General features: G+C 54.2%; 3 protein-coding genes across 6 annotated transcripts; all 3 read left to right on the forward strand.

Annotated features, from left to right (window-relative positions):
• The first annotated feature begins 5,371 nt into the window (after positions 1-5,371).
• Positions 5,372-9,016, forward strand: SLC10A3 (solute carrier family 10 member 3). 3 transcript variants are annotated; one of them, XM_074391373.1, is made up of 2 exons: positions 5,372-5,755; positions 6,875-9,016. In XM_074391373.1, exon 2 carries the CDS (start codon positions 7,017-7,019, stop codon positions 8,448-8,450), a length of 1,434 nt encoding a protein of 477 aa, XP_074247474.1. In that variant the 5' UTR covers positions 5,372-5,755; positions 6,875-7,016; the 3' UTR covers positions 8,451-9,016. The 3 variants fall into 3 exon arrangements, with proteins under 3 accessions (XP_074247474.1, XP_010330103.1, XP_010330105.1); XM_010331801.2 differs by having other exon boundaries at positions 5,372-5,703; XM_010331803.2 differs by having other exon boundaries at positions 5,372-5,469.
• A 110-nt stretch (positions 9,017-9,126) lies between these two features.
• UBL4A (ubiquitin like 4A) lies at positions 9,127-12,189 on the forward strand. Of its 2 annotated transcripts, XM_039463929.2 has the most exons (4): positions 9,306-9,452; positions 9,649-9,754; positions 9,999-10,207; positions 10,302-12,189. In XM_039463929.2, the coding sequence occupies exons 1-4, from the start codon at positions 9,405-9,407 to the stop codon at positions 10,410-10,412; spliced, it is 474 nt and encodes a 157-aa protein (XP_039319863.1). In that variant the 5' UTR covers positions 9,306-9,404; the 3' UTR covers positions 10,413-12,189. The 2 variants fall into 2 exon arrangements, with proteins under 2 accessions (XP_074247475.1, XP_039319863.1); XM_074391374.1 differs by lacking the exons at positions 9,999-10,207; positions 10,302-12,189 and having other exon boundaries at positions 9,127-9,452; positions 9,649-9,991.
• A 7,161-nt stretch (positions 12,190-19,350) lies between these two features.
• On the forward strand, positions 19,351-20,603 carry LAGE3 (L antigen family member 3). Its single transcript, XM_003943915.4, has 3 exons — positions 19,351-19,650; positions 19,926-20,054; positions 20,276-20,603. Exons 1-3 carry the CDS (start codon positions 19,463-19,465, stop codon positions 20,388-20,390), a joined length of 432 nt encoding a protein of 143 aa, XP_003943964.1. The 5' UTR covers positions 19,351-19,462; the 3' UTR covers positions 20,391-20,603.
• Positions 20,604-21,784: the final 1,181 nt, after the last annotated feature.

Genomic DNA, 21,784 nt, shown 5'->3' on the forward strand with positions numbered 1-21,784 from the left:
TGAAAGTTGCCAGAAGCAAAATGGAGTCACTTGTATTAAAAACAAGCTTGGTGCCTTGGCTCACGCCTGTCATCCCAGCACTTTGGGAGGCTGAGGCAGGTGGATCACTCGAGGTCAGGAGTTCAAGACCAGCCTAGCCAACATGGTGAAACCCTGTCTCCATTAAAAATACAAAAATTAGGCCGGGCGCGGTGGCTCAAGCCTGTAATCCCAGCACTTTGGGAGGCCGAGGCGGGTGGATCACGAGGTCGAGAGATCGAGACCATCCTGGTCAACATGGTGAAACCCCGTCTCTACTAAAAAGTGCAAAAAATTAGCTGGGCATGGTGGCACGTGCCTGTAATCCCAGCTACTCAGGAGGCTGAGGCAGGAGAATTGCCTGAGCCCAGGAGGCGGAGGTTGCGGTGAGCCGAGATCGCGCCATTGCACTCCAGCCTGGGTAACAAGGGCGAAACTCCGTCTCAAAAAAAAAAAAAAAAAAAAAAAAATTAGCCGGGCATAGTGGTACACAGCTGTAGTCCCAGCTACTCAGGAGGCTGAGGCAGGAAAATTGCTGGAACCCAGGAGGCAGAGGTTGCAGTGAGCCAAGATCACACCACTGCACTCCAGCCTGGGTGACAGAGTGAGACTCCGTCTCAAAAACAAAAACAAATAAAACACCCTACCAGGTGTGCCACCACATGACTGTAGTCCTAGATACTCAGGAGGCTGCAGCAGGAGAAGTGCTTGAGCCCAGGAGTTCTGGGCTGTAGTGTGCTATGCCGATCAGGTGTCCATAGTATCCTGGGAGTGGAGGACCACTAGGTTGCCTAGGGAGAGATGAACCAGCCCAGGCTGGAAACTGGGCAGGTTAAAACTTCCATGCTAGGCCAGGCAAAGTGGCTCATGCCTGTAATCAAGCACTTTGGGAGGCTGATATGGAAGGATCCCTTGAGCTTAGGAGTTTGAGACCAGCCTGGGCAACATAGGAAATCCCTGTCTCTACAAAAAAATTTTTAATTAGCCAGGCATGGTAGTACACACCTGTACTTCTAGCTACTTGGGAGGCTGAGGCAGAAGGATCATTTGGGCCCTGGATTTCCGGGCTGTGGTGTGCTATTCTGATCTGGTGTCTTCACTGAACTCAGCATCAATATGGTAACCTCCTGGGAGCAGGAGGCCACCAGGTTTCCTAAGGAAGGGCGAACCAGCCAAGTTCAGAAACAGAGCAAGTCAAAACTCACATGCTGATCAGTAGTAGGATCACTCCATGAAAAGGCACTGCACTTCCAGCCAGGGTAACATAGCGAGACTCGACCTTAAAAAAAAAAAAAAAAAAAAACAAAACCTGAAAAGCACAGCTGGGGAAGGCCATGAAGAGAAGGTTCTCATGCACGATGCCTGATAACAAAACCTATCAATCACGAGACTCTGCAAAAACTATAACCCTGTACAACGGCTATCATCACCTACCCAGGAACTGCCTGTCCAAACTTGGACTGATGCCACCTTTGTTATTAATCCTCATAGCCAAGGATAAGTACCTGAAAACAATTATGAAATTCTCATCTTTTCCTTAAAAACCTTTGTCAGCCTGCTGCAATGGCTCACACTTGTAATCCCTGTACTTTAGAAGGCCAAGGCAGGAGAATCGCTTGAGCCCAGGAGTTCCGGACCAGCATACAGCAACATGGTTAAACCGCATCTCTACAAAAGATACAGAAAACTTGGCCAGGCATGGTGGCACATGCCTGTAGTCCAAGCTACTTGAAGGAGCTGAAGTGGGAGGGTCACCTGAGTCTGGGAGGTGGAGGCTGCAGTGAGCCAGTATCACGCCACTGCACTCTAGCCTGGGCAACAGAGTGAGACCCTGCCTTAAAAAACAAACACAAACAGCAAAAACCCTTTGTCTCCCTTTACGTCCCTGAATATACACATAGTTTACTATAGCACACACATTCCCATTGCAATACCCATTCCAAATCAGTATCATTTTCTTTTAGTCTCCGTCTCTGTGACTTAGGATGACATGCCCAATAGTTCAGTATAGGTCCCTGGGGACTAACTCTCACTGGTCCAGGTTGGATTATGGCATTATGCTTGCATCAGTCAGAGTGGCTGGTGCTTACCCCTGGTTATGTGCCCACTCCAGGGCCCAGCGTTGGGGTCACCCACATGCAAACCATGTGTACTGAGAATGGAGGAGGGATGGTTCTTCCAAAGAAAATGAAGGTGCTGCAACCTGACGCTGGGCAGGCAAAAATGACACTGTCATTCTACTTCCTGTGGATACTCAGTGCCCCTCACACTAGCATATGCCTTCCATGTCTTTCTACATTTTTAAACATCTGTTTATGTAGAATAGGGTCTTCCCATGATGCCCAGGCTGGTCTCAAACTATTAGGCTCAAGCAATCTTCCCTCCTCAGCCTCCCAAAATGCTGGGATTACAGGCGTGGTCACCTTACCTGGCCTCCTTATTTATCAAATACTGTTGATGGGCTGGGCGCGGTGGCTCATGCCTGTAATCCCAGCACTTTGGGAGGCTGAGGTGGGTGGATTACCTGAGGTCAGGAGTTTGAGACTTGCCTGGCCAACATGGTGAAACCATATCTCTACTGAAAAAACAAAAATTCGCCAGATGTGGTGGTACATACCTGTAATCCCAGCTACTTGGGAAGCTGAGGTAGAATCGCTTGAACCCAGGAGGTGGAGGTTGCAGTGAGCCAAGATTGAGCCACTGCACTCTAGCCTGGGCAATAGAGTGAAACTCTGTCTCAAAAAGATTGTTTCTGAGGCCGGGCGCGGTGGCTCAAACCTGTAATCCCAGCACTTTGGGAGGCCGAGGCGGGTGGATCACGAGGTCGAGAGATCGAGACCATCCTGGTCAACATGGTGAAACCCCGTCTCTACTAAAAGTGCAAAAAATTAGCTGGGCATGGTGGCACGTGCCTGTAATCCCAGCTACTCAGGAGGCTGAGGCAGGAGAATTGCCTGAGCCCAGGAGGCGGAGGTTGCGGTGAGCCGAGATCGCGCCATTGCACTCCAGCCTGGGTAACAAGAGCGAAACTCTGTCTCAAAAAAAAAAAAAAAAAAAAAAAAAAGATTGTTTCTGGAGGTCCCTGACTCAAGAGCAGAGGTAGGCACACCTCTCAGAGTCACCACTGTGACTTTATTACAGAATACATGGCAGGCCTCCATCTGATATATGTTTATGGTGTTTCAGCTGTTGCTATCATTTGTTCCATCTGTTTTCTCTTTGGGAACTAGATATTCTCGCCTCTTCCTCCTCCTCCTCTTCTGGAGTAAACTATTATTATTGTTATTATTTTGAGACAAGGTCTCACTTTGTTGCCCAGGTTGGAATGCAGTGGCACAAATCTCGGCTCACTGTAGCCTCCATCTCCCCGGGCTCAAGCGACCCTCCCACCTCAGCCTCCTGAGTAGCTGGAACTACAGGAGCACGCACCACCATGCCAGGCTAATTTTTGTATTTTTTGTAGAGACAGGGTTTCGCCATGTTGCCCAGACTGGTCTTGAACTCCTGAGCTCAAGCCATCCACCTGCCTCGGCCTCCCAAAGTGCTGAAATAACAGGCGTGAGCCGCTGCACCCTGGGAGAAATTACTGATTCCATAAACCAACTACAAACATTCTGACCTTTAATTTAGCTATTCCCTTTTCCTGCAAAGCCACCAAATTCTTCATGTCAGATATCCCACCTGCCCACTCGGGCTGTTCAGGGAAGGCTGAAGTGATTGACGATAACAAACAGCAGTCTTCTGACTGCATTTGCTCTCCTGGACCCCCGGAAAAAACAAGAATTGCTGGCTGCCCAGTGGCTAGGTCCAGGTGATTTCACTGACAGCATCAGGCAGGCCCAAGAGCACAGGCAAGTTCCCTCCAAGAAGGACACAGTTTTTTGGTTTTCCTTCTTCGTGTTTTCCAGCTGACTCCCTTCTCCCTCTGGCCAATTTTACCCCATCCTCAGATGGTCCCTAGTCTTACTGCTCTATTCCAAATTGCAATGCAGCCCTCTCACCTGTCTTAGCTCTAAATACTGCCTACTTCCAGCAGGACCCTTCAACCCTATTTGAAAGGGACAGAACAACGTTTCCAGAACAAGTACAAACACACAAATCACTTCCGCCTTACTGATCCCTCGATCAACCACACATCAAACCCTTTTAAGAACTCTCAGCATGTGTATATTTGCTCATATCATGTGCACATACTAACTTGAACTTTGTAAAACACACACAAAAATAAACTTTTTAAACTGGGCATGGTGGCATGTTCCTGTAGTCCCAGCCACTTGGGATGCTGAGGCAGGAAGATTGCTTGAGCCCAGGAGTTCAAGGCTGCAGTGATTACTACTGCACTCCAGCCTAAAAAGAAAATTTCATTCTCATAAACATTTTTTAAAGTTTATATATTTATTTAGAGACAGAGCCAGACCCTGTCTCTAAATAAATAAACTTTTAAAACAAATTTAAATGTAAATAAATTAATTAAAACTGTATTATTTGGCTGGGCGAGGTAGACCACCCCTGTAATCCCAGCACTTTGGGAGATCAAGGCAGGTGGTTTGTTTGATGTCAGGAGATCAAGACTAGCTGACCAACATGGTGAAACGCCGTCTCTACTAAAAATACAGAAATTAGCCGGGCAGGGTAGTGCATGCCTGTAATTCCAGCTCCTCGGGAGGCTGAGGCAGGAGAACAGTGAAGGAGGGAAGGAAGGAAGGGAGGGAGGAGAAAGGAAGGAGTGCTCGCCAGGTGCAGTGACTCGGGAGGCCGAGGTGGGCGAATCACAAGGTCAGGAGATCGAGACCAACCTGGCCAACATGGTGAAAACCAGTCTTTACGAAAAATACAAAAATTAGCAGGGTTTGGTGCCGGGCGGCTGTAATCCCAGCTACTCCGGAGGCTGAGGCCGGAGAACTGCTGGAACCTGGGAGGCGGAGGTTGCAGTGAGCCGAGATTGCGCCACTGCACTCAAGTCTGGGCGACAGAGACTCCATCTAAGAGAAGCGAAGAGAAATAGGAGCTCGGTTAATGCTTGAACGAAAGCAGAACTCCGCACAGAGCCTGGCGTCCAGGTCCGTCAAACTCAGCCCTGGGGCTCCAGGACTGGGCACCCTTGAGCGGCAATGTGGCCAGCGATCACAACAGGTTCAGATGCACCGCCAAGCGATTGGTCCAGGAAGCGCCGGGTACCGACCAGCTGCAGGAAGCTGCCACCCCAGCTCTCCCGCGCCGGCGCCGACGCCGGCGCCTTGTTCCCAGAAAGGTCACATCCGGTCGGAACCCAGAGAGCCGCCGGAGTCGAGCCGGACGCCGAGGGAGGGCTGGATCCTGACGCGCAGGGCGGGGCCTCGGCGGGGCGGAGTAGGGAGGGGCCTCGACGGGGCGGGGCTCTAACGGGCCAAGCTCGCGGGCGTCAGCCAGCCGGGCCGGCGCTGCAGTTGAGCTGCGTGGTGGCTGTGGCAGGTGAGAGCCTCCGGAAGAGAGGCGGCCTCTGGCCCCGACCACGCTCCGCGATCTCTCACTCGGGCACCCGGCCGGGCCTGTCAGGGAAGGGCCGCCACCGCCGCCGCGCGTTCGCGAGGCCTGGCGCAGCCGCGGGACCCAGGAATGGCGTAAGGGTACCCCCAGACCTCGAGACGGCCCGAGTGGGTCGCCGGCTGTGGGACGGCGGCGTGCCCTTCCTTTCCTCCCTCCCAGGTTCGCACCCAAGCTCTGCTAGCGACCCGTCCGACAACTTCCGGACTCCCAGGTAGGGAGGAGCCCGTGTCATTGCTGCCAGTTACCCGGAACACATGGCCGATGTGCAAAGAGCATCCATCCGGGTCGGGACTCCCTCCCCTGACTTGTGGGTGCATCTACTCAAACTCTGTCGGCCCCTCAAGCAGAAATGCTGTGGGATCTCAGCCAAACCCCTCTTACAGTAACTCAGAGCCGACAGCCCTTCTGGAGGGATGGGGCATGGGATTGGATGGCCCCTAACCTTTCCCTCCTGAACTGGTTCATGCCACCTTGGTGGCTATAGTCCTACTGCCTTCATCTTTTCCCCTCTTCTTTGCTTCTCCCACCCCACTGGTTTTCCTGCCTCCCTCTTCAGAGGTAAGACACATGGCTGGACCAAGGCAGCAGAGGCCATATCATCCTGAGCTAGGGATGGGGGAGGCTCCCAGGGATGAACTTGTGACTGAACCTAATCTCTGCTCCCTACTTCCACCTCACCCATGCTCAGATGACAGGAGGCCAGGTCTAAAGACTGATTGATAGTATCTACACAGGACTGGGACAAAACAGTGTATGAGGCAACTGACGGCAGTGATGTTAAGCTGCTGTTGCCCCTTCCTGGTTGCCCCAGTTCTAGCAGGCGATGTGACACTACGGTGGTCACTGTCCACATTGAGAAGCGGAGGGAGGTGCTGCTGGCCCCTGGAAACACTCATAGCTCCACTGGGAGTTTGAGGCTCTGGTATGGGTGCATGTGGGCACGGTGAGGAGCCCTGGATGTAACCCAGTGGCTCTGGGAGCTCAATTTCTGGGACCAGTGGGAGCAGTGACAAAAGGAGGAGAAACCCCCCAGTAGACATGCGGCTCTGACCCACTCCTGCTGCCCCTTCCGTCAACTTCCCTGGGGAGGGAGGACCCGTCCCCAGCAGAACCCTCATCGAGGCACTGTAGGGGCCGGAAGAGTGGTCCAGGGAGCCACAGCCAAATGGCACTCAAGGGCCAACACTAGACATTGCCTCTCCATTCCTGAGCGTGGGGCAACGGCCCCTGCTGAGTTTTACTCTTAGCGTGGGCTTCCAGATCCCCATACTCCTGGGTTCCTGACTGCGTGCCCTCACCAGCCACCTCTCTGTGTCCCTTACCTCCTCAGGGAGAGCCCTGCCATCGAGGAAGGCAGCACGGGACCAGGACCCACCCATGAACCCTTCTCAGGACAACCTAACAGCACCAGTGGGGATGCTCTCCTAAGCCACAGAGAGCCTGGGCACACCATCCGTCCTCCAGGAAGAGCCATGGTGTTAATGCAGGGCAGGGACAGCTCTCAGCAGTGGCCTGGTCTGGGAGGCAGGGGTGGTGGCACAGGTCCCGCAGACATGCTCAGAGCTGCCCTGCTGCTCATCAGCCTGCCATGGGGGGCCCGAGGGACAGCCAGCACCAGCCTCAGCACTGCTGTGGGCCACACTGTGCCATTGACTGGGGGCCGCTACTTGAGCATTGGAGATGGCTCTGTGATGGAGTTTGAATTTCCTGAGGAGAGTGAGGGCATCATCGTGATCTCCAGCCAGTACCCAGGCCAGGCCAACGGGACAGGACCCAGCCCCACGCTGAAGGTCACATCCCTGGACACAGAGGTGCTGACCATCAAGAATGTGAGTGCCATAACCTGGGGAGGTGGGGGCGGCTTCGTGGTGAGCATCCACTCTGGCCTGGCTGGGCTGGCCCCACTTCACATCCAGCTCGTGGGCACCCATGAGGCCCCGCCCACAGTGATCGAGGAGCGGAGAGATTTCTGCATCAAGGTCTCACCTGCTGAAGACACCCCGGCTGCGCTCAGTGCCGACCTGGCCCACTTCTCAGAAAACCCAATACTCTACCTGCTCCTGCCTCTTATCTTTGTCAATAAGTGTTCGTTTGGGTGCAAAGTGGAACTTGAGGTTCTAAAGGGGCTCATGCAGAGCCCCCAGCCCATGCTGCTGGGCCTTCTGGGCCAGTTTCTGGTCATGCCCTTATATGCTTTCCTCATGGCCAAGGTCTTCATGCTGCCCAAGGCCCTCGCTCTAGGCCTCATCATCACCTGCTCGTCGCCTGGTGGTGGCGGGAGCTACCTCTTCAGCCTCCTTCTTGGAGGGGATGTCACCCTGGCCATCTCCATGACTTTCATCTCCACGGTGGCTGCCACTGGTTTCTTGCCACTGTCTTCGGCCATCTACAGCCGCCTGCTCAGTGTCCATGAAACACTCCACGTGCCCATCTCCAAGATCCTGGGGACCCTGCTGTTCATTGCCATCCCCATAGCAGTGGGCGTGCTCATCAAGTCCAAGCTCCCCAAGTTCTCCCAGCTGCTGCTGCAGGTCATCAAGCCCTTCAGTTTTGTGCTCCTCCTGGGTGGCCTCTTCCTGGCCTATCGCATGGGGGTCTTCATCCTGGCGGGTGTCAGGCTACCCATCGTGCTGGTGGGTATCACGGTGCCCCTGGTTGGCCTGTTGGTGGGCTACTGCTTGGCCACATGTCTGAGGCTGCCAGTGGCCCAGCGACGGACAGTCAGCATTGAGGTAGGGGTGCAGAACAGCCTGCTGGCCTTGGCCATGCTACAGCTATCCCTCCGCCGCCTTCAGGCTGACTATGCCTCCCAGGCCCCCTTCATTGTGGCACTGAGCGGAACCTCCGAGATGCTGGCCTTGGTCATCGGCCACTTCATCTACAGCAGCCTGTTCCCAGTTCCCTGAAGCCTCTGGGTCAAGCTTTCATCAGCCCCAGCACCCACACTCCACCTACTGTCCCGAGTTCTTGTGTACCAAAGGCCTTTAGTTCTCATGCACTATGCACTCAGAAAAATCCAGGCTTATTTTTTTTACTGATTTTTTTATTCTCCAGCTTTCAGTGCCAAGGAGGCCATGCTGAGTTAGGTAGGTGGGCACTGCCCAGAAAATATATTTCAATAAAAGACAGAAGCAAGCTTGGGTCCCTTCCAATCTTTGCCCTTTGGTGCCTAGGCTTGGGGGTAGAGTGTGCTGGGTAGGTGTGGACCAGGGTGGAGGACCAGCTTCGGTGACACGATGACCCCTGCACAGGCTTTCTCTATCAGCCCTCCCCGGGCGTATCCCCACTCTGGGAGAGGTGGAAGGATGAGAGCAGAGGCCTGGCTCCCCTGCCCGCTCTCAAGATCGGTGGGGTGTTTCACAGCCAGACCAGAAAGGAGGAGGCAGAAACCCAGCGGCCAGGGGGTGGGGGCGGGCCGTCTGTGGGTTTGCAGGGCCCGGTTCCCCCAGCAGTCAGGACACGTGGGGTGGTCCAGGCCATCCGCGGGGGCGAGCGTACCTCCTGGCCCTTCCTTCTCCATGCCCCAGCTCCTAGATGACGCCAACCTGGCCCGACTGGTTCTAGCTCCCAAATCCCCCGCACTGTGGCTTTGGGAAGGGTCCGCCGGCTAGGACAGTCGCTGCGCGTTTGCGAGGCGGGACCCCAGGGGGACTCCTCCTCCCGGGGCGCAATTGGGCCGGGGGGCGTGGATGGGGCCCGAACGGGACAGCAGGGCGGGGCCGGGAAGCGCGGGCGGCGGGCGCGCCCCTCTCGCTGCTTCCGGCGGCGGCGGGCAGATCCGGCGCGCGCCCGGGGCGGCGGCGCGCGGCGGGGGGTGGTTGGGGTGCGCGCCCGCCCGAGTGGACGCCGCCGCGGCCGCCATGCAGCTGACGGTGAAGGCGCTGCAGGGCCGCGAGTGCAGCCTGCAGGTAGGGTCCCCGGGCCGGGCCGCAGGGCCCGTCAGTCGTCCGCTCTGGCAGGAGGACCGGCAGGGCCGAGGGCGGGCACGGGGCGGCCGGGCCGGGGGCTGGTAGCCGAGAGAGCTGCCCTCGGTAGCGGACGCGTGGGCTTCGCCGCCCGAGGGCCGCGGGCTCAACCCCTGCCTCCTACCCTCGGCGCGGCCAGGTGCCGGAGGACGAGCTGGTGTCCACGCTGAAGCAGCTGGTCTCAGAGAAGCTGAACGTCCCCGTGCGCCAGCAGCGGCTGCTCTTCAAGGGCAAGGCCCTGGCAGGTACCCAGGGAGAGGAGACGCCCAGGGAGCCCCGCAGGAAGCGGGGGCCGGGGTGCTCCAGCCGCCTCGGCAGCCGGGTGACGGGTCGGGGTGCCGGCGCCCAGCGCCACTTTACCCCAGGGGAGGCGACCGCATGCTGCACAGCCGAATGCCTCATCGCTCTGCTCCCGCCGCCCGAGGCGGCCTCGCGTCCTGGGCCACCTCCACGGCGGCAGGGAGGAACTCATTGATCTGTCTTTGGCAGATGGGAAACGACTCTCGGATTATAGCATCGGGCCCAACTCCAAGCTCAACCTAGTGGTCAAACCCCTGGAGAAGGTGCTACTAGAAGGAGGCACTGGCCGGAGACTGGCCGACTCCTCATCCCCTCATGTCTGGCAGCTGATCTCCAAAGTCTTGGCCCGCCACTTCAGCGCGGCAGATGCCAGCAGGGTCCTGGAACAGCTGCAGAGGGTGAGAAGGGCAACCCTGGACATCCTCTCCAGGCCCAGCTGCTCCCAGCCCCCCACTGCCAGCCCCTGAATCCTTCCTGCCTTTCTCTCCCCAGGATTACGAGAGGTCCCTGAGCCGCCTGACGCTGGACGACATCGAACGGTTGGCCAGCCGCTTCCTGCACCCAGAAGTGACTGAGACGATGGAGAAGGGCTTCTCCAAATAGCATTCACAGAGCATGGGAGGTGCCCAACGCCAGGCCGTGGCTGAACATGTTGCAGTTGGGCTCAAAATAATAGCTGGCAGGTACCTGGCTCTGGCTGGGTGCTAGGCACCACTCACAGCTTGACCTGGGTTTGCTTCCACACCCTTGGAAGACGTGAGCCAGCACAGTGGAGGCGATGCAGTGGCAGAGCCCCAGTTGGAGTCCAGCAGCTTCTGAAAGTGCCTTGATGTGACGAGGAAGGGGCTGCTTGTAGAACTGAGCTCTCTCATGTCATATTTAGCCCACTGAGAATATACACTCAAGCAACTCCCTCCCAAGCCTGAAAGGGGAAGCAGCTGTCACCTGACCTCTGGCAGGTCCAGCATAACCCTCAGCTCACCGCTGCAGGAGGCCAAGTTGCAGCCAGCCCTGGATCCCCCAGATGCTACAGCCAGTGTGCGTTCTACAAATGGAAAAGCAGGTTGGGGCCAGGGAGTGAGAAAGTCACCCCAGCTCTGTGATCTGACTTCGGGCAAGTCTCAGTGCCACTTTGGTCCCCAGCCACAGACTCTAAACAGTGAGGGCCACCTCCTGATCTGAGTCAGTGTCCTCCGCCCTTACCCCAGCCCAGGGTGGGGAGTGTTAACAGTGCTCTTCTCCCTTCTGTTTAGCAAACAAACTGAAGCCAAAAGCAAAGCATGGCCAAGTGTGACCCAGAGATGGGTGGCCTGGCCTTTGGTGACACAGCTCTTCTCTGGGCTTGTCTCCTCCTCCAGGAAGCATTAGGGCTGATGGGTGACTCAGCAAGGCGGTGTCAGAGCTGGGACTGGTGTAGGCATTCATCCTCATCCCCAGCACTTGCCACTGTGTGGAAGACAAACACATCCCAGGCACCTTTGTGCAGGGGCTCACTTCGTATGCTCCTTGTTGCCTGAGAGGACACCTTGGGGTGCCAAGGCGGGGGCAGAAGCATGGGCTGGGTTCCAGTTCCTCCTCCACCCTGCCCTGCGTGTGGGCACTAGAGGACATCGAAGTGCCTGCTCCTTGGAGGGGGCCCCCAGGGAAGGTAGAGGCCGGAAGGAAGCCACAGGCAGGAAGACACCGCTCCAGCCCCTCTACCCTCGCCAAGGGAGCAGCTCAGTGTGGTCAGGGCTGCACGTGCCGGAGACCCTCCTGCCTGGGCCTTGTGGGCCAAATATTGGGTCCCCAGGCTGGAAATAAGGACAGAGGCCCAATGGGTGAAGGCTTTGAAGAGCACACAAAAGCCCCTGGCCACCCACGAGCTGGAAAGCCATGTATATGGCTTCAAAGCCATATATGGAGGGACACACTTGTGAGCATGTGTGACCTGCCGCTCAGGTGATACATTTACCAGAGTTCTTGTTTGGTGCCAGGAAATTAATTTTGGAAACTGAAATAACATTAAAGGTGAATGTGAAACTTCTACTTTGATCCAAAGGAGCTATATTAGCTAGGCTGCCTCTGGTATCCAATAATTGGTTTAAAAATAAAGGCAATTTGTTGAATCAGTAAAGGAAATTTCTTGGCTTATGAAAGAAAAAGTCCAGTGGTGCTGGCAGTGGCAGCAGGTGAGCAGTTTCACCCAGCATCTTCCTGCCTCCCTCTGCGTTCGTATCTGCTTCATCCCAGGCCATCACCTCCAAGGATGAAAAGCTGGCTGCCTGCAGCGTGCACGGAATCCCTGCCTCACTGCCAGAGAAGCGCCTTCTCTGTGTAGCACAGCTGCTGTCTCAGATGCCCCAGCAAATAAACACTCTTCTCATTGGTCACAACTGGACTGTGTGTCCAATCATTTTGGCTGGGGTAGGGGGTAATTCTCCTTCAGGGCTGTCTCCCTGAGCTAGGCATGGGGCCACTTCCCTGGACACACATGGGCTGTGCAAGAGACAGAAGGCTCTGGGGGAGGGCTGGATGAATGGATGTCATCAATGGTGGCTGCAAATGGCAGCCGTCTACTACAGGGGCCATGCATGTGTCAGAAAGATCAGGGTCACCTTGGAGGTAGTGGAGAAGAGGGCTGGAGGCATCAAAATCATAGAGGAAGCATCAGGGAGGGCACAAGAGGGAGGAAACATTGCCAAGATGGGAGATGGGAAGTGGGGGGACCATTAGAGGACACTGTGGGGATTGCATGAAGATGGACCAGCCACAGGCTCCAGCCCCCAAATGCTGAGATCCTTTAACAGGAGTCAGAATGTTTACTGCAGGTGCTGCACCCCTCTGAGCCAATTGTCTGCTCTGAGAGGTGGCACTGAGTCATCCACTAACCCCTGCCCCTCAAGGAGGGGCCTCAGGACAGTTCCTGACCCCTGCAGCCACGGTGTGTGTGACTATGACAACATCAGGAGATGGCAGCATGAGTGAAGGGCCCACGGCAGGAAGAGCAGCCTCAGAGGAGAGTAGCATTTGCCTTGGGGTGGTAAGGCTCCCTAGAAATGGATTCGCTGCACCCACAGTTAGCAACTTGCAGGTGTCCCATGTGGGCCTCACCAGCTCTAATAGATCTGCCAGGGCCTGGCACCTGTGGCCAGCCTTGAGCCTCCCAGCCCTGAAACGCCTTCAGGAGAGACAAGAGACACCCAGCAACTGCCCTGTCCTCCTCCAGGGCCCAGCTGGAGTGGCCTGCACACACCCCTGGGGCCCCACTGAATGACTGGCAGGCCACTCCTCACCCTCTTTCACCCTTGCTCTCTCTTCTGCTGTTTCCACTGCTTGCTCCTTCTCAGGCTCTCCTGCTGGTTCTTCACACATACCCCAATCCACAATGTTGGGGCCCCAGGGCTCTGTCCCTGAACCCCTTCTCTTCCCTCTCTGTATCACTCCTTGGGGGAGCTCGTCCAACTTAGTTTCTATTTCTGTGCTTCACTCCCACCGTCTATGTCTCATCCCAGCCCTCCCTCCTGAGCTTCAGCCCATGTCTCCCAGACAGCGCCTGCTTTGCTGCAGACAGCCTGCTCATCACTGAGTGCCCACTGTGTCCCAAGTGCTGGCAACCCTGAGACTGGAAGCCACAGTCCCTTTCCTCTTGGCACTCATGTCCAGCACTGGCCAGCTCCTCAGCACACACATTTTCTCCATGCCCACCTGACTGAAGGACAATGCCACTCAGCCAGGCTTCTGAGGGAGCAGGAGGCCATCTTCACCTCTCCCAACTCCATTCTCCACGGGCAAGAATATTTTTGGAAGCAGCCAGGGCAGTTGACACTGTATCCTTTCCTCCTTTGACCATACTCACCCCCAGCCCCCGCATCAGGAGGCAGGTAGAGTCGCTGCCCCAGTGTTGGGGACACTCAGTTTCATCACGTAACCCAGGTGGCAGCTGCCAGATCTCTCCCCTGTAAAGATGCAGCTTCCCTTCCTGATTCACAGGTAATTTGGGGTAATATTTGGAGAGTCTGTGAATATCCTGTCCCCAACAACCTTTCATTTAATGGTTTTGCCATACAGTGTTAATCCTTGCCTGAATCAACGTTTTTGGTTTTTGGGTTTTTTTTGAGACAGAGTCTCACTCTGTCACCGAGGCTGGAGTGCAATGGTGTGGTCTCGGCGACCTCCGCCTCCCTGGTTCAAGAGATTCTCCCGCCTCAGCCTCCTGAGTAGCTGGGACTACAGGCGTGTGCTACCATACCCAGCTAATTTTTTTTTTTTTTTGTATTTTTAGTAAAGACAGGGTTTCACTATGTTAGCCAGACTGGTCTCAAACTCCTGACCTCGAGATCCACCTGCCTCGGCCTCGCAAAGTGCTGGGATTACAGGCATGAGCCACACTGCCTGGCCATCCTGAATCAATTATTAAGTTAATAACAATTATTACACTGGTGGTTGCAAAAATGGTAATTTTCTGATACTTTTTTCTACACCTATTACTTGCCAGTTCTCTATAAAAACCTTTCCTTTTTCTCTGTTTTTTTTTTTGAGACAGTCTCGCTCTGTTGCCAGGCGCCAGGCTGGAGTGAAGTGGTGCAATCTTGGCTCACTGCAACCTCCCCCTCCTGGGTTCAAGCAATTCTCCTGCCTCAGCCTCCTGAGTAGGTGGGACTACAGGCATGTGCCACCACGCCCAGCTAATTTTTGTATTTTTTAGTAGAGATGGGGTTTCACCATGTTGGCCAGGATGGTCTCGAACTCCTGACCTGGTGATCAAGAGTTCTACCATATATATATATAAATTTTTAACGTAGTTTTGACTTTTGAACAATGTAAATACAGACGGCTGGGCATGGTGCCTCTCACCTGTCATCCCACCCTCTTTGGAAGGCTGAGGTGGTAGGCTTGCTTGAGGCCAGGAGTTTCAGAATAGCCTGGGAAACATAGGAAGACCCCATCTCAACAACAACAAAAGGCCGGGTGCGGTGGCTCACACCTGTAATCCCAGCACTTTAGGAGGCCGAGGTGGGTGGATCACCTGAGAACGAGACTTCGAGACCAGTCTGATCAACACGGAGATACCCTGTCTCTACTAAAAATACAAAATTAGTCAGGCGTGGTGATGCATGCCTGTAATCTCAGCTACTCGGGGGGCTGAGGCAGGAGAATTGCTTGAACCCGGGAGGAAGAGGTTGCAGTGAGCTGAGATCACGCCATCGCACTCCAGCCTGGGTGACAAGAGCAAAACTCTGTCTCAGAAAAAAAAAAAAAAAAAAAAAAAAAAGGCGGCCAGGTGCAATGGGAGGCCACAGTGGGCAGATAGCTTGAGCCCAGGAGTTGGACAGCAGCCTGGACAACATAGAGAGATCCCAGTCCCTACAAAAAAGACAAAAATTAGCCAGGTATGGTGGTGCATACCTGTAGTTCCACCTACCCAGGAGGCTGAGGTGAGAGGGTCGCCTAAGCCCAGGGAGGTCGAGGTTGCAGCAAGCCACTATTGTGCCACTGCACTCCAGCCTGGGTGACAGAGTGAGACCCTGTCTCTCAAAAACAAAAACAAAAACAAAAAGGCCAGGTGCAGTGGTTCAGGCCCTAATCCCAGCACTTTGGGAGGCCAAGGTGGGCAGATCACCTGAAGTCACGAGTTCAAGACCAGCCTGACCAAAATGGTGAAGCCCCATCTCTACTAAAAATACAAAATTAGCCAGGTGTGGTGGTGCATGCCTTTAATTCCAGCTAATTGTGAGGCTGAGGCAGGAGAATCACTTGAACTCAGGAGGCAGAGGTTGCAGTGAGCCAAGATTGCGCCACTTCACTGCAGCCTGGGTAACAAGGGCAAAACTGTCTCAAAAAAAAAAAAAAAAGTCTGTTTCATTCAAGAAGCAACGAACTACCTACGGTATATACTGTACCATTGTAAGCATTAGGGATATGGCACTGAAGAAAAACAAGGGTACCGGAGATTCGATGAATGATCAAGAAGTGAACAGAACAAGAAGGTAATTTCAGATTATTCGAAATACAGGTAGCTCATGCCTGTAATCCAGCGCTTTGGGAGGCGAGGCGGGCAACCACTTGGGCCCAGGAGCTGGAGACCAGCACAGGCAACATAGTGAAACCCCACCTCAAAAATATAAAAATTAGGGGTTGGGGACAAAAAAATTACAAAAATTAGCTGGGCATGGTGGCACACAGCTGTACCACACCTCTAGTCCCAGCTACTTGGGAGGCTGAGGCAAGATAATCGCTTGAGTTCAGGAAGTGGAGCTTGCAGTGAGTTAGATTGTGCCACTGCACTCCAGCCTGGGCAACAGAGCAAGTCTCTGTCTAAAAAAAAAAAAAAAAAAAAAAAAAAAAAAAAAAAAAAAAAAAAGGCCGAAGGCTGGGCGTGGTAGCTCACACCTTAATCCCTTAATCCAGCACTTTGGGAGGCCAAGGCGGGTGGATCACAAGGTCAAGAGATCGAGACCAACCTGGCCAACGTGGTGAAACCCCATCTCTACTAAAAATACAAAAATTAGCTTGGTGTAGTGGCACACAACTATAGTCCCAGCTACTTGGAAGGCTGAGGCAGGAGAATAGCTTGAATGTGGGAGGCAGAAGTTGCAGTGAGCCAAGATCACACCACTGCACACTCCAGCCGGGCAACAGAGCGAGACTCCATCAAAAAAAAAAAAAAAAGAAGAAGAAGAAGGAGGAGGAAGAAGAAATGAGAAAGAAAAGAAAGAGAAAAGAAAGAAGGAAAGAGGGAGGAGAGGGAGGAAAGAAATACTCTATAGCAAATTGAAATGGGCAAATGTGATGAAGAATGCCTGGGGTGCTGAGTTACACTGGTGATCCTGAAGGCCTCTTGGAGGTGACACTGGAGCCAAGGTCCTAATGAGGAGGAGCTAGCCATGGGCAAGTTTGGGGACAGTCTTACAAATAGAAGAGTAAGTGCAAAGGGCTGGGCTCAGGCTGCCCTTGGTCAGAAGCAGAGAGAAGGTCCCAGAGGCCACAAAGAATGAGGGAGCAGGCAGGTGGGGTAAGAGGCAAGAGAAGGAGCTGGGAGTTAGGTCACATTGGACTTTTATAAGTTATAGCAGGAGTTTGGACTTTATTCCAGGTGTAAAAGGAAGTCATTCTAGGGTTTTAACCAGAGATGTGATCCCATGCAATTTTTTTTTTTTTTTTGAGACGGAGTCTCACTCTGTTGCCCAGGCTGGAGTGCAGTGGTACAATCTCAGCTCACTGCAACCTCCACCTCCCAGGCTCAAGAGATTCTCCTGCCTCAGCCTCCTGAGTAGCTGGGACTCTACAGGTGCATACCACCATGTCCAGCTATTTTTTTTTTTTTATATATTTTTGGTAGAGATGAGGTTTCACCATGTTGGCCAGGATGGTCTGGATCTCTTGACCTTGTGATTTGCCCACCTCAGACTCCCAAAGTGCTGGGATTATAGGTGTGAGCCACCGTGCCTGGCCAATACTTTTTTTTTTTTTTTTTTTGAGACGGAGTTTTCGCTCTTATTACCCAGGCTGGAGTGCAATGGCGTGATATAGGCTCACCACAACCTCTGCCTCCTGGGTTCAAGGAATTCTCCTGCCTCAGCCTCCCGAGTAGCTGGGACTACAGGTGTGCGCCACCACGCCCAGCTAATTTTTGTATTTTTAGTAGAGACAGGGTTTCACTATGTTGACCAGGATGGTCTCCATCTCTTGACCTCGTGATCCACCCGCCTCGGCCTCCCAAATTGCTGGGATTATAGGCGTAAGCCACCACACCCAGCCAATACTTCTTTTTTTTACTGTAAATGTCATAAAAACCCACTTTGGAAAAATTGGAGGGAAAACTAAAAGGAAATTAAAATCACCCCCATCCTATCATGCAGACGTCATGAGGATTTACATGTTGCTGTATGCTCTAGGATTTCTCTACATGTGTACAGTAAGAGACTAAGTTGGCCTTTTTTCTTTTTTGAGGCAGGGTCTCGCTCTTTCAACCAGGCTGGAGAGCAGTGGGGTGATCACAGCTAACTGCAGCCTCTGCCTCCCGGGCTCAGGCTATCCTCCTATCTCAGCCTCCCTAGTAGCCGGGACCACAGGTGCACATTTTTTTCTGGAGACGGCGTTTCACTATGTTGCCCAGGCTGGTGTTGAACTCTTGGCTAGAGCAATCCACCCTCTTCAGTCTCCCAAGTAGCTGGGACTACAGGCACGCTCCACCGTGCCCAGCTAATTTTTAAAATTTATTTTTGGCCAGGCGAGGTGTCACGTGCCTGTAGTCCCAGCTACTCGGGAGTCTGAGGGTGAAGGATTGCTTGAGCCCAGGAGTTCTGGGCTGTAGTGCACTATGCTGATCGGGTGTCCGCACTAAGTTCGGCATAAATATGGTGACCTCCCGGAAGCGGGGGACCACCGGGTCGCCTAAGGAGGGGTGAACCGGCCCAGGTCGGAAACGGAGCAGGTCAAATCCTGTACTGATCAGCAGTGGGACTGTGCCTGTGAATAGCTACTGCACTCCATCCAGCCTGGACAACATAGCGAGACCCCGTTTCTAAAAAAAAAAAAGACAGAAAGAAAAGAAAATTTACTTTTGTATTTTTTGTAGAGATGGGGGTCTCACTATGTTGCCCATGTTGGTCTTAAACTCCTGGGCTCAAGTGATCCTCCTCCCTTGGCCTTCCAAAGTACTGGGATTACAGGCGGGAGCACTTCGCCTGCTCTAAAGTGGCATTTTCTCTCTTTCTCTCTTTTTTTGTAGAGATGGGATTTCTCCATGTTGGCCAGGCTGGTCTCGAACCAGCGACCTCAGGTGATCTGCCCACCTCCACCTCACAAAGTGCAAGGATTACAGGCGTGAGCCACCGCGCCCGGCCTAAAGTGGCATTTTCATACTCAGAGTTGTGCAGTCTGATTTTCCACTTTATATTAGACCTAGGAACATCGCCAATACTTGCGTTCAAGGCCGTCATTTTTTGCCTCGGTGCAGGCCTTCTGCTGACAGGCTCCCGCTCCGCACCGCGCCCCCACCCCGCTCTAAAATGCCTCCTCTAAAATGCAAATCCGACTCTTCGCCGTCCACTGTGAAGCCCCCTCGGTTGGACCATGGGGTCGTGGGCAAGAGCAGTATCCTTGTGGGGGGGTATCAGACCCCGCCACCGTCCCTCCGCAAGTCGCTGCATGGACGTTAGTGCCACATCTCCTGGGGATCTTGGGTACGGGTAAGAAACGGCGGCAAGCGCCCAGACAATCCCAAGCCTCACCGGGGCCAGGCTGCAGGCCCTGCCGGCGCAGGCGCGGTGAGGTCACAAGGCGCAGTTAGGGGCGGAGCCTTGCAGGGTGCGCCTCTGGGCTAGGCGACCACGGGGTCTTCAAAACCCCGTCAGGGCTGGCTTCCTGGGGCCTGGCTGACTGTGGGTCACTTTGCACGGGCGGCCTGGGATCGACTTACGCGCGAAGGGACAGAGTTTCTGGAGGAGACTGCGGCCTCTCAACCGCCGACTCGGTCTCAGAAGGTCCCCGGCAGGGCCGCTTGGCGGGAACTGACCACGCGCCCGGCAGGATCCCCAAGAACGTGCGCTGGCGCGTGTGGGCGGAGTCGGGAGCAGGGGGCGGGGATTCGGGAAGGGGACCGGGAGAGAGGGAGGGGCGTGGGGCCCGCGCCTCGGGGGTGGAGTCGGAGCGGCGTGGCAGCGGCGGTCATGCGGCACGCGCACGCACACGCCGGCGGAGGCGCTGTTGGCGGGGATGGCCAGGGTGGCCACAACTGCCCCGGGGGCGCGGACACAGCGGCAGCTCTGGCCGACGGACCTTCCCCACCGCACCCGCCAGGTCCTGGCAGAGACGCCGCATCTGCGGCCAGGGGTTCAGGAATGCGGCCGCACTTATTGTATCCTTTCCAAGGGGAGGCCGGGGCGAGGGCTGGACTCGGGTAGAAAGAAAGGAGGGCGGGCGTGGGCCGGGGAAGACGGGCAGGGGTGCTCGGAGGAGGGGAAGAAATAGAAATCCAAGGAGAGAGGCCCTGCCAACGCTGGCCTCGGCCACATGAGGACTAAAGTGGGTGACGCTAGGCAGGGTGACCTGAGAGGGGGCTTCATAGGATCAGGAAGGCCTGAGACATAGGCAAAGTCATATCAGATGGCACCTTAACCGAATGCCCCCCAGCACCCTTAGCGTGCCTTTCCCGACCCCCTTGGAGGCGGAAATCGCCCATGGGTCCCTGGCTCCAGATGCCGAGCCCCACCAAAGGGTGATTGGGAAGGATCTCACAGTGAGCGGCAGGATCCTGACCGTGTAAGTTCTGAAGCGGGCTGGAGTTGGGGGAGGCGACCGATGAAGAAGTGGGGCGCACCAATGGATGAACCCTAAGGAGCGCCAGGTGCGCCGGGCTGGTCTCCACCTGAGGGGCTGTGTCATGGGCTCCTGAGGCTTTGCTGTAATGGGTGCCTGAGCGGCAGGGTGACGAACCAGGAGTTGCCACCTCCAATTTGATTTTCTTTATCCCTCACTCTTAGCCGCTGGAAAGCTGAAGACTGTCGCTTGCTCCGAATTTCCGTCATCAACTTTCTCGACCAGCTTTCCCTGGTGCTGCGGACCATGCAGCGCTTTGGGCCCCCCGTTCCTCGCTAAGCCTGGCCTGGGAAAATGGGGTGAGGTCTAAACTTGCGTCTCCCTAGGTAGGACACGCAGCCTTCCCTAGGGCAGGAGTTCCCACAGTTGCTACTTTACTGTGAAAGCCTCATGGTCGGCCTGTACTGACCTGTGCGTGCTCAGGGGCCCCTTGTTTGATCTGGTTCTTAAATGTTCGTTACCACAGAAAATAAAACTGAGCTACTATTCCAAGTCTGAGTTTATTTTCAGCTACAGCACCTCCCAGTATTCTAGTCATTGTGCTTGGGTTGCAGGGAAGGTTCTAGAATTCAGAATTCAAGGAAATTGAAGACAATTTAGGAAATGGAAGAAAATGAAAATCAGCTGGGCTCTGTCATTCAGCATCAACTACTTTCAACATTTTGGAATCCTTCCTTAAAGTTGCATTTATGTACAGTTGATTTCCCCTGAAGTTAATAGTCATAAATGTGTAACTGTAATATACACCATATAATTTTTGCAAGTTTAGCATTAAATTTTTTTTTTCCTGAATTTTAAATCTAACATGAGCTTCTTTCCTCTAACAATCAGTGAAGAAACTGCTGGGTCAATTGACTAGTGTTTGGGGGAAGGAGTTGGCTCCCTGTAAATACACTAAACTCAGTCTTACGACTCTTGTAGATTCAATTGGATTTTCTGAGAGTGGAAAGAAGGGGTACAACTACTTGTATCCTCAAAAAACATGGAAACGGTTTGATCCTTTTTAGTCTTTCTCTGAAGATGTGCTGCATGGGACTGGAGCAGCTCTTACTGTAGGCTTCAGTTTCCCGGCTATGGAGGCAACAAACACCATTCAGGGCGCCCTGGCCAATGCTGCCCAGGTGAATATGAGCTTCTCTATCCTGGTGGGTGGGGACAGCTGCTAGTCCCTGTCCTGCTTGCATACTGGAGTCACCTTTCATCCTCTCCTGCTGAGCTGATGTCCTTCCCTGGCCTTGGGTAGCTTCCTCACATGCCTGTGCTCACTGGTGGTCTGCTGACACCAGAGGAGGACCCTCTGTGGATATCCAGGGTTCTTTCCCTGTGCAGCTCTCTTCTCTCTAGCTCCCTGCCCTGCAAACTCCAGCTACTGGGACTCTCTGATTCAGAGTTTCAACTCATAAAGTCCGGGTATCTGCCTGGCTCCACCAGGAAACTCCACACAGGACACTGGACCAGTCACGTGGCTTACCTCAACTGTTTCCTAGCTCCCGTCACTGTCCCTCACTGCCCCACAGCCAGTTTATTCTCTATTTGGTCTAGTTTGGGGGTTCTTTCATGTGGCAGTACATATTCAGTCCCTGTTACTCCATAAGGAGGAACAGTTTCCCTTTGCAGAATCTGGGGAGCTCTGCCAGTGGTGACAGTGGCACCGGTCTTGAGCTTATGAAGAT

The sequence above is a fragment of the Saimiri boliviensis genome, chromosome X (assembly GCF_048565385.1).
Source record: "Saimiri boliviensis isolate mSaiBol1 chromosome X, mSaiBol1.pri, whole genome shotgun sequence".
In the NCBI taxonomy this organism is placed as follows: Eukaryota; Metazoa; Chordata; class Mammalia; order Primates; family Cebidae; genus Saimiri; species Saimiri boliviensis.